The sequence below is a fragment of the Zingiber officinale genome, chromosome 6B (assembly GCF_018446385.1).
Source record: "Zingiber officinale cultivar Zhangliang chromosome 6B, Zo_v1.1, whole genome shotgun sequence".
Lineage (NCBI taxonomy): Eukaryota > Viridiplantae > Streptophyta > Magnoliopsida > Zingiberales > Zingiberaceae > Zingiber > Zingiber officinale.
The window spans coordinates 11,756,851-11,774,135 of record NC_055996.1 but is presented as its reverse complement, the minus strand read 5'-3'; the positions used below and the strand labels follow the sequence as shown (position 1 = coordinate 11,774,135).

Below are 17,285 nucleotides of genomic sequence, written 5' to 3'. Positions count from 1 at the left end.
CATAGAGACAATTTCCTTATAAATTGTCATGATATATTAGATTATGGGAAAATTTACATGATCTCCATTGACAAATAAAATTTTACATGCAGTCTCCATTGATAAAAACTTTTGTTTCCACTCCTTAGCCAAACATATTTATCTAATCGTCCATGAAATTTTTAGATATAAAAAATCTAAAAATAAATATAATTCATCTTAAATTCAGTACATTAAATTAGAATATAGTATATTTTTTATCAAATTTAGTATGATTCTTTTTCCATCTCAATTGGATGAAAAATATACTAGATTTTTTTTAAATGATACTCAATTGGATGGAAAATATACTAGATTTTCTTTAAATGATGTTGAATTTAGGAAGAATTATATCAAGCAGGAAAAAAGTCATGCTCAATTTAATAAAAAAATATACTCAATTCTACTTTAAAGTGCTAAATTTAACAGGAATTATACTCGTTTTTAGATTATTTGTACCTAAAAAATATGAGGGATATTTTGATAGAAAATATATTTGATTCTAGTATAAAGTGTTGACTTTAAGAAGAATTATACTCGTTTTAGTATATTTTCTATCAAATTGAGTACGATTCTTTTTCCACCTCAATTGGATGGAAAATATATTATATTTTCTTTAAATGATACTCAATTTAGGAGAAATTATATTAAGTAGGAAAAAGTCATACTCAATTTAATAAAAAAATATAATCAATTCTAGTGTAAAGTGCTGAATTTAATTAAAATTATACTCATTTTTAGACTTTTTATACATAAAAAATTTAAAGGGCAATTTAGGTAACAATATTTACATGAGGGAGTTGAAACAAGTATATATATATATATATATATATATATATATATATATATATATATATATATATATATATATATATATTGTGTTGTAGCTGCAACAATGTGCAACAGTTATTATGTAGATACTACGTTGTAACAGGTACTGTACCGTTGTAGCAGCTACTGCACCATTGTAACAACTATTGTACAATTGTAACAACTACTGAACAGTTGTAGCAACTACTGAACAGTTGTAGCAACTACTGTACAATTGTAGTAGTTACTATGCAGTAGCTGCTACAACTTGTAGCAGTCATTGATTACTACAAGTTGCAGCAGCTACTGCACAGTTGTAGCAGCTATTATGCAGCTACTGCATAGTAACTGCTACAACTAAGTTGTAGCAGTTACTGTATAATAATTGCTACAAGTTGTAGTAGCTACTATATAGTAATTGTTACAAGTTGTAGTAGCTACTACACAGTTGTAGCAGCTACTATACAGTTATAGCAGCTATTGTACAATTATAGCAGTTACTGCATAGTAACTGCTATAACGTTATAACATCAGTACCACAATAATTGTTGCATATAATAATAGGAGAGAGAATATAAAATTTTATTTTAATTTAAGAGGAAAGAGAGAAAAGTTGTTGCATGTAGATGAGAAAGAGAGATTAAAAAAATTAGATTTTGATCGTGTCAGATAGTCCACATTGGATTTCGCTCACAGTTGTGCACAAAGAGTCGTTTAGCATATCAATTCTCTCTCTCTCTCTCTTTCTCTCTCTCTCTCTCTCTATATATATATATTCATCCATGCACGATACCATGAGCAACTAAGTAAACTCAGGGTATTTGGAAGTCAGTTAGGGCATCTGACTCACTTTCGGATGCCCAGATCACTTATGAGCGCTCCAAATTCACTTAGTTGCTCACGATGTCGTGTACGGGCAGGTGTGTGTCTATATTATCACTTTCTAAACATAAAATACTATACTCGAAGCAAACTAAACGCTAAGACCTAAACCCTAAATCCTAAGTTTTGAAAAAAAAAAATTACACTAACTATGCACATGTGTGTAAAAAAAGTCATTCCTCGAAGCAACACTCTTTAACAACAAACAAATATAAAATACAGACTCTCTCTCCAGCACCAAAAGTTCATGGCCCAAAGCCATTAATGGATTAAACTTACGTGAATGGCAATAAGATTCAAGGAAGAAACTATGGAAGATTTATCCCTATCCCTATACTCTGATTTTAGAAGGAAAGGAATTTTCAGGCTTAGGAAGGCTTCCTAAAGGGATTCTTTCTTTAGAAAGGGTTCGGGATAACTAGTTTACAACGTATCAAAGTCTTATTGCTATATATAGAGTTTTAATATCCCGCACATCTTACACCGCACACTCATATATATATATATATATATATAGATAATGTTATGCTAGGTGCCAACGTTGCACGACTAGCATAATAATTTTTTTATTTATTTTTTAAGCTCTCGGTTATGTTAATAAACTTTTACCTTTAGAGCTTATGGGTTGAGTTATCATATTAAGCACAACAATTTTGTTAAACGAAAAAAATTTTAGTTGTGCACAGGGAGTGTAAGATAATAGAGTTTAGATATGCAGTGTACTTTAGATTTTTTTTTTTTTTCTTTGAGCTCCCAGCTATGCTTTTCCTTGAGATTTTAGGCGTTGAGTTATAGTATTGAGCAAAAATAAATAAATAAATAAATAAATAAAAAGTGATCAAAAGGTGTGTGGGGTAAGGGGTGAGAGATAACAATATATATATTTGTTGTCCCGCACCCCTTACCCTAGACACATCTTGAGCACCTACATTTTTTTTTGTTTGATTTTTTTTACTTAGTACCATGACACAATTTTTAAATCCTAAATGGTATATTTGTAAGTAAATAAAATAAATAAATAAATAAACTTTTGTTAGTATATATATATATATATATAAGTTTATCGCGCAATTGTGTAGACCCAGGGCACTTAGGTTGAATCCAGACTCCCTGATTCAATCAGAATATTTTTTATTATTTATTTTTTGAATATATATTATATGTATTTAAGGTTTAAAATTTTAAGACTTAGAAGTTGGGTTATAATGAGTTTGAGTCAATAAGATATTCCCTCTATGGTTCAGGCTTCTCTCTTGGAATATAGTGTTCAAGATTAAAAAGTTTAAATATTCATATGGTATATTATATATATTTAGAATTTAAGATTTTAAAATTTAGGGATTGAGTTATAATGGATTTAAGTTAATTAATAAGATTTTTTTTCGAGCTTTTCTTTTAGATTATATTGTTTAAGATAATAAATTTTAAATACTCACATGATATAGCGTGAGATGTTGATTTAAAAATAAAAAATAGAAAAGTAAACATCTTTGATATATATATATATATATATAATTATTATTATTTTGGACTCTACAATTTAATGCTTGGAGTTAGACAGATACACTTAGCTATTGGATTTTATATAGCTGGATTGATAGCAATTTTTATATCAAATTATTAAATTTACCAAAATATTATCAATTGGGGAGAGAAGGACTTTTCTAATTATTTATTTTTAAAATATAATATTAGATTTAAAATAAAGAACAAAAATAACATTAGATTTTTTTAATAGAAATTAAGATGTTTTTAAATAAAAAATCAGATTGGACATTTTTATATTTAAGAAAAATAAAATGTCATGATTTTTAACATGGGGTACCCAAAGTTTGAGATTGTCCAAGAGATATTATGAGATTTAAAATATCTAAAAGATGTATTTCTTTCTAGTTTTATCGTCTGTCTCAAAAAAATACTAGAAGGGATGAATAGTACTTTGAATTTTTTACATTTTTCATAAAACTTATACTTAAAGTAGTGGAAATAAGACAATAATTGAAACAATGCTTACGCGATTAGTTTTATTTAGTTTGAAGCTTTTGACGACTTCTACTCTAAGGCATGTTAACATAGTTCACTTTCTAATTCACTATCAATTTGATCAAGTACACAATCAATGATATGAAAATACAACTTTTTCTTAAATAAATTATATTGATAATTTTACAAGATTTGAAATAACTTTGAACCTTTGTCAATATCAAAAGACATACTTAATTAATAAGCGTTTTCAGTATCAACACTTTTCCCCCTCAAATTAAACTTTTCTTTTTTCTCTCTTGCATGGGTGCAACAATTACTGTGATATTGATTTTTAACCAAAACCATAACTTAATTACACTGGCATTGCGGTGGTATTGATTTCTAAAAACTAGCATCGGTGTTGATTTCTAAAAATGAGCACTACCGTGATATTGATTTTTAGAAATCAACACATAGTATTGATTTTTTTTTAGATAATAAATAAGAATATATTTGGACTCTGAAGCACTGTGAAAATGCATAAGAGTTAGAATGAGTCTAATTAAACTCTCTATATTTATCAATAAGTTTGATCAAAATCTATTGATGGACCTAAGATATTTAGATTTTTGAAAAGTTGACATGTTATAGAAGAAAATAGTGCAGATATCTTATGGTGTTCATGTATGATTCTGACGTTCCTATGATAAATTATATGTATGTGTCAATTAATTGAAAGTCATAAATTTTAAAAAAAAATTATCACTTTAAGTTGATATCTCTGGGCCCATATAAATTTTGGAATACTTCGAAAACCTATAACACATGGAATAAATCCAATTAGAGCTCTAATCAATTAGTTTTGATTAAAATATAATTTTAATTTTAAAAAATATCATTTAAAATCTTTTCGAACAAATACAACTTCAATCATTTACATAGAGATAATTTCCTTATAAATTGTCATGATATATGAGATTTGAGTAAGTAATTTAACATATATATATATATATATAGAAGCTATGTCACTATTTTTACTTTGATGAGTGATTAGATAATATAAGGGTACTTAATAATTTGTGTTAAATATGGTGCCCATTTGACTTTACTAGAGGGTCCATATGATTTTGTAAATGATACTTATCCTATTGATTTTTGTATGGATTCAAGTATAGTATCTTAGCCGGTAATAGTATAGTTGTAGGGTGCTTTCTTAATTTTTTAAGTATCTAAAAATTGAGTTCCAGTTTCAGCGAAATAATAATAAATTTTTCTTAATGAGCAGTTGACCTAAGAACGCTGGGCTGATGGACCGCCCGCTGTGAGCGCTTCTTGATTTATCCTAGTGGTTAATGGAAAATTTTCATGGGACTGGGTTGATCATCCGAGGATTAATCGGCGTAAGGTGAATAACGGGATATCTAGTATTAACTAAAAAAAATATAGTACTTTAGCCCACGGGAAATAGTACAGTGGCACGACACCTTTTCAATTTCGACATATAAGGATCGAATCTTAGTTTCGACGAATTAACAGATGAATTTTCTCTAATAGACACTTGACTTAAAAATATTAGATTCATGAGTTGTTCACTATGAGCACTTTCTGATTTTATCTATTGGCTAATGAGAAATTTTTATAGAATCATTTAAAATTAGTCGATGTAAATTAGATTTCTAATTTCAACTTTAAAAATAAATTAGTGTACTCTGATGTAAAGTAATTTGGTTGTAATTATTAAAATAATATTAATAAAGTTGATTAAATTTTTTAATATAATAGTATTTTATTTATAATAATTTTAATTAAATTAAAATAAGTTTATGATAGTTTTGAAATTTAAGTATTTTAAATTAAATAAATAAATATTTTTATATTTAAAAAAATAAAATGGTTTTTACCCTTATATAGTAAAACGTATTATCTCATCCTAAATATTTTTCACAGTCTATGCCTAAGTTACACGAAGGATGATAAATTATTAGAATAACTTATAGTCGACTGCTAATTGTTTAAAGTGCGAAAGGATTTTATTTTAGCAGATATTTATCAAAAATTAAACTCTGGACATAATTAAACTGTCAACCTCTAAAACCAAATGTCTTTTTTACAACAATAAATGAAGATGTCTAATTGGCTTTAAATATAATAATAAATAAAGGACGTGTAGCTCTGGCAAGGCGCGTGTGACAGACACGTTTTTTCCACACATGCCGCTGTCACATTAATTAATAACCGCTATATTTCAAATTCATGGCCAAGTTGTTTTAAGTAAGAAAAAGAAAACAGGAATTTAGCAAATCAGTCCCATAATGTTTGAATTTTACAATATCACACTCCATTATTAACTTTATTTAACCAAATCATATATAGGAAAACTATCCCCAAGATGATTATAAAATATCAGATAAAAAGTAACTTTTAAAAAAAATCTAAAACTTAAGATGGTATTTCAAGTTTGATATAAAATCAGAATTTTGATAAAGTAAAATGTATCATGATTTTATTGAATAGACAACTTTCTCTTATCTTCAATGACATTTTGAGTAGCTAGTCATTCCCTTTAGCCTTAAAGTCACTCCTCAAATATTTTAATAAAAAATGGATGATATCTTTTGAAATATTTCTATATTCACTTGTATTTACATTGATGATATTTTAGTATTCTCCAAAATCAAGGAAGAACATTATACTCACTTACACATTATCTTTAATCTTTTTGAAAAGTATGGTCTTATTATTTCACGTAAGAAAATAAAATTAGCAATCACACATATCAATTTTCTTGGAGTTGAAATTGACCAAGGGAAAATAGCACTCCAAGCTCATCTTTCTACTAAATTCCTTACATTTTCAGATAAAATGGAAGACAAAAAAATTCTAAGAGCTTAATTTCCTAGATCTCTTAAATTATGCACACCCTTATTTAAAAAATATTGGTTAAATAAACAACCCATTATATAATAAGATATCTTTAATAAGTCAAAAACATGTCAAAAACATTTCAACCAATATGAAATAGAATTAGTACAATAAATCAAGACTTTAGTTAAAACTATTCCTATGTTAACATTAACTCTTGATTCTGATTACTTGGTCATCGAAACTGTGAAAATGTTTGGGTGGGATCTTATTTAAAAAGACTTCTAAATATGACCCTAAAAGATCTAAAGCCTCATGTCGATATGCCTCGGGAAAATACTAAAAAAAAGTCATCTAACTTCACTTGATTATAAAATATTAGCTATAATTTACTGTTTAGAGGCTTTCAGATTATTTATCTATAACAAGTAAGAAATTACTATACACGGATTGTGAAAATATCATTGGCTAATAAACAAAATGGTTATGCAAAGGATTAAATACTAAAAGATAACTTAAATTCACATATACACTTATTAATAAATGTTTACATATTCAATGAGAATATATAAAAGGAGTAAATAACTCCTTATTTGATACATTATCTCATTTATTACACCAACTCCTTTATTTTGATAGACCATGGATCGTCCAAGAAAGTACTTACATTTGTTACCAAAACTATATGTTTTGGTAATCAAGATTTATAACAATTTATACAATATGAAGATCAGTTTCACTCTCCTTCTAGAGACAAATTAAATCACATTCAAAACTGCCTCATTAATAATATTTGGAAATCCTAACAATTCCTGATAGTTCTAGTTACAAAATTACAGTAATAAATACTTTGTCCAATTATTTCCTTACTACAATACAAAAACCATTAGGCAAGAAATTTTCTTACGTGTCTTCCGGACCACAAGATGGAGTATATTTTACTTGGGAAGAAACTAATTTAGTCATCCAAGGCTTGGAACATCCTTATTTTAAAGCATTCTACTCTCTGGAAGAAACTTTTAATGCTGTAAGGACCCAGATTGGTCCTAATTTCTTCATCGGTACTTTACTTAAGATAGTCTCACCGTCTGTCAACAGTCCTAAAACTTATGCTCATATATTTGGTACTGAAGATGCTACTACATCACTTGCATCTTTGTCTAGCTATTCTCGACAACCTCCTCACATGCCAAATTACTTGACTTTTACCCAATTAAAAGAAAGGGAAAACGCCACAACACCCCAACAAGCTTCTGAGGCCTGTCTTTTGGGTCTCCTTAATACTAATCTCACATGACGTTACTTCCTATGTGTGCAGTCTAGTGGAGAAATCAACCTTACAAAATTTTATGAAAATCTATGACACTGAAAGTTTTTCACAAAAGCCCACTTGAAGGAATGACTATTGTCTATGAAGCCGAATTTGTCCTAAATAAAAATGCCAAAAACTTAGCCCAACCTGTGCGGATTTGTCGAAGTATGGCTACCAATGCCCGCTCCTTTATTCTTTTCACAAGGCAAATCTGGTCTATGAAGTATATACTATAACTTCTTATAAAGGCAGACAAATCACTCCATTCACTTTAATGAGCTATGGTATTCTTTACAAACTCTGGATATATGATCCTGACTCCTAAAAAGAGTTTCCCCAAACATTAGGGACTATTATTTCACTAGCTCTAAAAGAAGAAGAAACTTTTGTTGTATGTACATTTGACAGTGCCTCTCTTGAATGACTGGATCTAAAATACAGCCAGCCAAACACCTGGTAAAAATTGACATTAATGAAGTAGGTGAGTACCAAGCTGAACTTGAAGATTATCCATTTGATCTTGACATAGATTGGGAAGCCCTCCAACTTTTGCTGATCAACTAAAACATTGACGAAACTCTGTACAAGGCATGAATTGACCTTGAGATAGACTAAAAGATCCACAAAACTACCATCCTAATTGGTCAGTCCTATACAGGAAAAAAAATTATTAACCCAAATATATGGGTACCCAATCCTTTTCTTTTTATTTTACAACACAACATTTAACTCTCCTTCATCATTACCAACGGAGGATCGAAAAACTCAGCAACAAACACTTAGCAAGTTCAACCCTTTATGCTAGAGCATATAGAGCGGCACTCTACCGTACCAGGATAGCACCTCCGACTACCAACTACTTCTCTAGATTCAACAGGGGAACACAACTTAGAGAACATAATGAAACCTTGACCTCATTCAAGCAATAGACATTTCTATAGTACTATCATCGACTCATATATAAAAACATTATCCATGACGGTTATTTTCTCCACCTATCATATACTCCTCTCCTTTTGCCAGGACCCTCTCTTCTAAGCATCTACCTATTGCATAAAGCTCTCCTTTTGCCAGGACGCTCTCTTCTAAGCACCCACCTGTCACATAAAGCTCTCCTCTTTCTAGACCCCTTTTATGATCTCTCAGCAAGCATGCCTTTCTCAAGAAGTAATGTCCTCTTCTGCCTATAAAAAGCCTTCCAAACCTCCAAGGCAAGGCATCCTCCCGAAAGTAAAGTATAAATTGTTTCAGTCTTCGTGCGCAATCTCCTCTTCTGTCTATAAAGAACAGTACCAATACTGATTTGAAACTAGCATTAGCCAACACTACGTTAGTGCTGGTCTTTAAAGACCAGCATCAATGTTAGTTTGAAACCAGCACTGGTTGGTGCGGGTTTCAAATTAGCATTGGTGCTAATCTTTCAAGACTAACACCATCTTGTATAGTTGTATGTAGGAGAGAGACTTGCATGTAAGAGAGAGAATGAGTTTTGGTCGTAACAGATCGTTCATATTTATTGTCATTCATGATTGTGCATGATATATATATATATATATATATATATATATATATATATATATATATATATATATATATATATATATATATATATATATATATATATATATATATATATATAGTAAGAGTCTCCTAAATTCAAAGATGTATTTTTAATTTGACCCTGAATTTTATTTTTTTTTAAAAAAAATTTTAGACTTTATAATTACTAAAATACTTATGAACATTTTAAACTCATAATTTTACCCCTAATAATTGTAGTTAGTTAACTACTTATTGAATGTTGTCTGGTTGGCAGAAAAAAAAATAATTAAAAGAATGCAGTGTTTATCGTTAAAAGGAAATATATATTCAAAGGGCCCCTTACCTATTTTTCATATTAAAAACTCATATTAGAATTATAATATAAAATAAAATTATTTTAATTTAGGCAAAATTAATACTATTATATCAAATATTCATTTTTAACTTGGTAAAATTTATTCCCGATCAAAATTATTCTAATTGATTAAAATAGTGTTAAACAGTTTGGGTCAACTATTTGAAATATATTTGATTACAATTACTATCACATGTAATAATTCAATTAAAAATTAAAATTGCTCATATTAAATAAACTTATCTGATGCAATAATTGTCATTCTTTATTTGGCTGATCCAATAATTCATAAATCCATCGAAAGTGACTGTATAATATAGTAATTTTATTACATGATGCAAATCTAATTAGGTGGGGAATTAAAGAACATAATGCAAAAATTATTACATGCTAATATTAATGTAGGTGTATATAACAATTTTGATTAAAATTATTATGTATATCCATAGAACAACAATGTAATATTTGACAAATATTCGATCAGCTTATATTTATGTAATAGTTCTAATTAAAATTATTATATGCATTGTTAATTCAAAATTGTTATATTATCCGACAGGAGGGAGAGATAAAGAGAATTTTGAAATTGCAGGGGTAAAGTGATATTTTCATACTCGGGTGATGAAATGAAAATTTTAGTATCTACCAGGGTCAAAATATAATTTCCTGCCATAATCCGATAATCGTCTTATCACCGATCACTCCTTTGCCGTCTTCAAATCGAAGGGGGGAAGTCGGCGAGAACAGCGCGGATGAGGGCCATCGCCTTTCGCTCGATCTGAAGCGCCCAAGCGTGTTCCTCTTTCTTGTTCTTCGTCGCTGATTTCTACTGTGCTTAATCTAGGTTTTCTTGTTCTGCGTCATCCATAAAAATCCTATCGTGGCGCTTTTCCGCCTTTCGTGCACTTTCTTTCTGTCTTCTGCAAAAAAAGCGTATCTTGGAGGTTGAATCGCCTTCGATTTCGACGTCCTTTTCGTTTTCGACGTCTCCGTTTTCGCTTCTCTTCTGGTCAAGAATATTGCATTTGAATTAATCAGAAAGGCGATGGCGAAAGCGATCTAGGCTTTTAGTGGTCAACAAAAGGAGCTCGGTTTCTTCTGTTTTGCTCATTTTTTTAGCTGATAACTAGTTTACGAAAAGTTTCAAACTTTGCTTAATCAAATCGGAGAAGTCGACGTCAATCTTATGATTCTTGGCTTTCTCCCGATCTTGCATATTTTATTCTTCTTCTGGTTTTGGTATTAGTTTATTTGTCTGTGGATTCCGTCTCCGTCCAGCTAATCGATTGAATACTACTAAAATATTCCAGATTAGTTTCAAAATTCTACCAACCATTGCCCCCAATCTCCTCCTCCTCCTTTCTCCAACTCTTTCCATTGGAAAAGTCTGGGTTTTGATCGATTTCGGCATGGGGGCTCGCAGATTCTTGCAGCTTTTCCTCCTCCTTGGGCTCTGTGCTTGCTTGGTTCAAGGCCTGGGGGTGAACTGGGGGACCATGGCGACTCACCCGCTGCCTCCCAAGACTGTGGTTCAGCTTCTCAAAGACAACAACATCACCAGAGTCAAGCTCTTCGATGCCAACTCCGATTCCATGAGCGCCCTCGCCGGCACCAACATCGAGGTCATGGTAGCCATCCCCAACAACATGCTGAAGACCATGAACGATTACGGCGCGGCACGGGACTGGGTGAAGAGGAGCGTCACTCGATACAATTTCCAAGGAGGAGTAAACATCAAGTGAGTTTGAGTTTGAATTTCATCTTCCACATTATAACTTTTTATTCATTTCTTTTCGATCATATCCAATATGAGATTCTGAGGTAAGAAGCTCATTACTCAATTTCTTATTGTTATCTATAGATCATTTTTTTTTTTTTTTTGCACAGTATGGTCTTGAAATTTTTTTCCGAGGTTAGAATGTTCTTGAGGCAATCTTCTTCTTATTATACTTTAGCTCTTGTTGCTAAAATATGAATATGTTAGTCTGTATCCTCTTCTCCACATCCAAAAGGTTCAAAAACTTGTTTCAAGCAATTATTAATTATCTGAAAATTTTCCAATTGTGAATCTTTCATCTTTTGGTAATAGATCCATGATCCCTTACCAATGGTCATGAATGTGTTGCTTGAAAGATTTTAGGATCGACAATAAAGACAGAATTCAACTATTTCAATGAATACTTTTCTCTTAAGAATATTCACTTCTATACAGTAATTTCTGTTCTTGTTCAGTTTCTTGCTTCAGTTCTAAGACTAATGTGAGATCTGCAAAGGTTAAAGATTTGTTTTTGATTCAGGTATGTGGCAGTTGGAAATGAGCCATTCCTTGAATCTTACAATGGCTCATTCTTGAATGCCACCTTCCCAGCCTTCAAGAACATCCAAAATGCCCTCAATGATGCCGGTGTCGGTGATACCATAAAGGCCACAATTCCTCTCAACGCTGATGTCTACAATTCGCCCGTGAACAACCCAGTTCCATCAGCCGGAAGGTTTAGAACCGACATAAATGATCTCATGATAGAAATCGTCACGTTCATGAACCAGACTAGGGCACCCTTCACCGTCAACATCTACCCTTTCTTGAGCCTGTATTTGAATGCAGATTTCCCGGTGAACTATGCTTTCTTCGATGGCGGAAGCGATCCTGTCAATGACAATGGAATTCTCTACACCAATGTGTTTGATGCCAATTTCGATACTTTGGTCTCAGCTCTTGGGCGGGTCGGCTTGGGTAATTTGCCGATCATCATCGGAGAGGTAGGTTGGCCAACAGACGGAGATAGAAATGCGAATGCGGCCTATGCTGAGAGGTTCTACAATGGGCTTCTTCCACGCCTTGCGGCGAACCGAGGCACACCTCTTCGCCCAAGCCAATACATTGAGGTCTACTTGTTCAGCCTGATCGATGAGGATTACAAGAGCATTCAGCCAGGGAACTTTGAGCGGCACTGGGGGATCCTCAAGTACGACGGGCAACCAAAATTCAACATTGATCTCACAGGGCAAGGGCGAAGCATCATGCTTGTGCCCGCGAGCGGGGTGTCTTACTTGCCGAGGAAGTGGTGTGTGTTCGACCCAAATGGCGGTGGAAACATAAGCACCCTCGGCGATCAGATCACGTTCGCGTGCACTTATTCCGACTGCACCTCTCTTGGCTATGGCTCTTCCTGCAATGGCTTGGACACTAATGGCAATGCCTCCTATGCCTTCAACATGTACTACCAAGTGCAGAACCACCAGGACATGAGCTGTGACTTTCAAGGTCTCGCGACTGAGACGACGCAGGATCCGTCGACATCGTCTCCGGCTTGTAACTTCACCATCCAGATCGAGCCTTATTACTATTCTACTGCTTCTTCCACTCCAATTGTGCCATTGCTTGCAGTATTCATCCAAGCATTGCTTGCCCTTGTGTTGATGTAGTTCTATGGATATTTTTTCAAATTTAAATAGATGGTAAACTGCAATTTAATTTATATGTACAATTAATTTATGTGAATAAGTGTTTCCTTTTTCTTCTTTTTTTTTTTTTGAATAAATTCAACGTTTATTTTTTTTCTAATTCAGAAATTAATTCTGAATATTTGCTTTATTTTATATATTTCTAGATATTTTTTGGCCTCTTAAACCCTTCTATTTTACCGATTGTTTTCGTACGGGCTAAAAGCCTTATCTTGTTCGGGGAAGTGGAAGAGGATGGAGGTGAATTCTCTCCTCCGCTTCTCTTCTCCAAAGCTCAATCTTTCTCCCAACTTCTTCCCCAATTCTTCTCGTTCTTCTCGTCTTCGGATTCCTCTCTTGCTGGGCTTCCATCCGGTACCGCATAAAGGCGTCGTCCTCTCGTCATCTGCTCGGAATTCGCTCCCCCTTTCGCCTCCCTGTGCAGTTGCCGAAGCCTTGGAACAAGCGGCGGAGACGTCGAGTGCGCCAGGAGCCTCTTCGCCCTCGAAGGTCGACAAGAGCGGGAGGTTCTGTAGCCCGAGAGCTGCTCGCGAGCTCGCTCTGTGAGTTGCAACTTATTTTTGACCTAAAAAAGTTGCCTTTTAAAACACTCTTTAAGGTTCGGTGCTGCCCTTGTTCGGTTTGGCGGTGTTCAGGATGATTGCTTATGCTGCTTGTTTAGAAGGGTCTGATCCAGTTCGGCTCTTTGACAAGAGAGTGAACGCGAAAAGAGGTATAACTTGCACAGTAGTTTACATTGTGGAAATTGGACAGAGATTGATTTATTTGTTGGGGTTGCTTATCGCTGGCTATTAATTGCTTTATAGATTGATTATGTATATATATTTTTTTGGTTTTGCACACTCAGAGCCTGGTTATGTTTTCGACAAGGCCGTCCTGCTGCAATACAATCACATGAGCTTTGGCGGGGCTCCTGTTGAGGTAGAGACAGAAGAAGAGGCAGAAGAGTTGATGCTACAAAATGATAAGGATTCTGCAAACGGTAATCAGCTCAATAGGTTTTAGAATATATATATATATAAACATTTTTGGTTGGCGTCTGTTTAAGCTAATAAAACCATTTGGCTGTTGCATACTTGCATTGATGCTTGAATTGTAGTCCGTGGTCATCATTTTCATAGTTATTTCAGTAGGTTGATCATTGTGAAAACTATGGCTTGTGATCTACACCTTCGGTAAGTTGAAGATAAAATGTAAATGTGAGTTTGTGACCAGAGATGAGAGATTTTTTGTGTCTCCAACTCCACCTGATGACTATGACATTCACATGGTGCTGATATGTGGATGATAGAAATTCTTCTCAATAGTAGGTTACTGTAAGAAAATTATCAGTTATTTTCATTTGTTGACATCATGCTGCCAGGAAATTGTTCATGTTCCCTAGCCAAAACTTGAATGTAATTTATATGCTCAAACTTCGGGACTACTGATCTGCCTTGTGAAGCTTTTGGTTCTACCTTATATATGGTACCAAGGTTAATCTCTTCTAATCAATATTGCTAGAAAAAAATAGCCATTTCTTCTCTTTCCTGAAATGCACTATTTTTTTACTTTTAAGAGTAGAACTGACATGGAAAAGTGTGTTTCTGCGTCTATTATAACATGGGTTGAGATAGAAGCATACTGAAACTTCTGTAAGGGTGCAAGCATGTGTAATCACTACACACAGAGTTGGGAGAAATAATGATTATGTTGTTCCACATCATTTATTGTCCATCTTTTTGACTGTTTATTGTGCAGTTATGTAAGTTAATGCCTGTTAAGGTCTTAGGTGAAAGTTGTCAAAGTTCATGCTATCTTTTCCAGCAATTTCATTTACTTTTATGGATCGGAATCCACGTGAACTCTTGATTGTGATGCCAAATGCAGTTTGCGAATTTTAATGCACATCAAACCATTTTGTTTGGCAAAAAAGTATAGGCTTTCGGCTTACCACATGTTTTCTGGTAATTCTGTAAAAATATTTTGCTAAGTAGCAGTTTGGATGCCCATGTGCGACAAATGAACAACGGCTTTCTAGAGTTTCATCTGCTCTAATATGTCCAAGAACATGGAAATTGACCAATTCTAGGTAAATTTTCATAAGATAACCATAAAAGAAGGGTTTCATGACAAAGTAATGAATGTTTTCCGTGACACGAAAAGTACGTGAATGATCTTTTTGCACGCTAAAGCAATCCTTTAACTAATGTCCATTAAAACTGTTCCAAAAATTCATCTAATGTTCCAACCACGGGAGCTACTTTCAGTACTTGCCACTGTTAGCAACTGTTTTTTATTACTCAGTTTTGGCACAATATTAGTAAAGTTTTCTATGTGAACTTCCTCTTGATTCTTTATTTTTTTTTTGTTCTAATTTCTTTTTTATATTTTGTTCCATTTATTTTTTTCAGAAGAAGAAGTTTTATCAGCCCCTCCAAAGTTGGTCTACAACAGATTTGTTTTGCGGTGCTTTCCTGTTCCTTGATCCTCTCACACTCCATTATATTTTATTGAACTCTAAAACCATGCATTATAGACTTCCAGTATCGTAGTGATGCTGTTTCTACTTTGTAACGTAAATTATTGGAATTGCTTGCGTTTTTCTTTTGTTTGAAACAGCATATGTTTCTTTCTCAGCTTCACAAGGGATATGTTGGTAGCTGTGGTTGATCGGTGGAATGATCATGTTCGGTTCATTGACAAAATAATCCCCCAAAACTGGAAGGTCTGGTATGCATCTCTTAGGCTTAGATGCGCTTTTGTTTAATTATGACTTAATTTGAGATGGCAATATATGTCAATTTTTGAATCAATGATACATTCTATCGTTCTGTCCCTTACAACCATATCTTGTTTCAATTCTTATTTAGATTGTAATCGATTTGAGTAGCATTAATAGCATTTCGTTCCAGTTTGTTTCTTGATAATTCAAACTTGCAGGATGAACCTGCAGCAAGAATTTTGGAACTCTGCATTCTGCACCTTGCCATGGCTGAAATAACAGCCACAGGAACTAGGCACCAAATTGTCATTAACGAGGTAGTTTTCTTCGAACGAGTAGACCTTTATCAATGCTTTGTTCTCGCTAAATGTTGCTTACTTGTTGTCGTGAAGGCTGTTGATCTTGCCAAGCGTTTTTGCGACGGCTGTGCCCCTCGAGTGATCAATGGATGCCTCCGCACTTTCGTTAAAGATTATAACCCAGTCAATTCTGCCCGGCCTTTAGAGATGCCAAAAGCTTGAGAAACACTTATTTGTTGCTAGAGCAAATGAACGCGAGATGATCAAACTCGTGAGCAGCTGGTCCATTGTCATGGAAACTGAACATGATTTCGACGAGTTGAGTGGATGAGACGAGGAAGGTTGAAGAATTTGTCGTCTTAACCTGCCCAAGTAGCATCTGAGATGCGTATCATTAGACTCACCAGTGTATGCTGATGCTGTGTTTGATAGAAATCATGTCGCTAATCGCATACTTACTCTGAACTGTATACGTATCTTAGACATTCTTGTGAAATTATCGTCCTTGCTCTTCGTTTGTAGTTTTAACATGCTGGTGAATGGAGAGAACGATTTTGACTCCTTGTGCACCTTGTTAGTCAATACCTGGAATAAGTTAACCATGTATGGGTCTCCTATTCGACCCGTTAGGAAGACAAGTGTCGATCGAGTTGTATTGACCTTGCGGGTCAAGTAGAGATGAAGGTCATGTAAACGCCACATACAACACCAAATGGTTGCTTAGGATGTTGATTCAACCACGGCATATTAGTGGGGCATCAATGAGAGCATTCTCACTCGACCTGATCCACTTGAGGCTGTCGATCGTGACCCGTTGAGAATTGCCTCTGATCCTGTCTGAGTGCTGAGTCGACGGACGCTGGGGACGTGGCACGCTCTGTTGTTTCCGATTGGTGGTGTAGATCTTCGGCAAACCTGCAAAGAAGTTGAGCCGGGAGGGGTTTCCCGGGGACGGCCCTCCGACGCTCAAGTCAGGCAACGAGAGAAGCAGCGTAACTGTGGCTACAGTAGAGATTTTCGCATACCTTCGTCGACGTCTGGGGGGTCCTTATATAGGACTCCGGGGAGACG

The 17,285-nt window shown here is 33.8% G+C and overlaps 2 protein-coding genes across 3 annotated transcripts; both read left to right on the top strand.

Annotated features, from left to right (window-relative positions):
* Window positions 1–10,441: 10,441 nt before the first annotated feature.
* Window positions 10,442–13,268, top strand: LOC121991989 (glucan endo-1,3-beta-glucosidase 8-like). Its single transcript, XM_042546082.1, has 2 exons — window positions 10,442–11,484; window positions 12,044–13,268. Exons 1-2 carry the CDS (start codon window positions 11,156–11,158, stop codon window positions 13,170–13,172), a joined length of 1,458 nt encoding a protein of 485 aa, XP_042402016.1. The 5' UTR covers window positions 10,442–11,155; the 3' UTR covers window positions 13,173–13,268.
* A 116-nt stretch (window positions 13,269–13,384) lies between these two features.
* Window positions 13,385–16,727, top strand: LOC121991990. 2 transcript variants are annotated; one of them, XM_042546084.1, is made up of 7 exons: window positions 13,385–13,753; window positions 13,847–13,923; window positions 14,059–14,193; window positions 15,605–15,659; window positions 15,831–15,923; window positions 16,134–16,232; window positions 16,308–16,450. In XM_042546084.1, the coding sequence occupies exons 1-6, from the start codon at window positions 13,446–13,448 to the stop codon at window positions 16,192–16,194; spliced, it is 729 nt and encodes a 242-aa protein (XP_042402018.1). In that variant the 5' UTR covers window positions 13,385–13,445; the 3' UTR covers window positions 16,195–16,232; window positions 16,308–16,450. The 2 variants fall into 2 exon arrangements, with proteins under 2 accessions (XP_042402018.1, XP_042402017.1); XM_042546083.1 differs by having other exon boundaries at window positions 13,386–13,753; window positions 15,831–15,918; window positions 16,308–16,727.
* The last annotated feature ends 558 nt before the right edge of the window (window positions 16,728–17,285 follow it).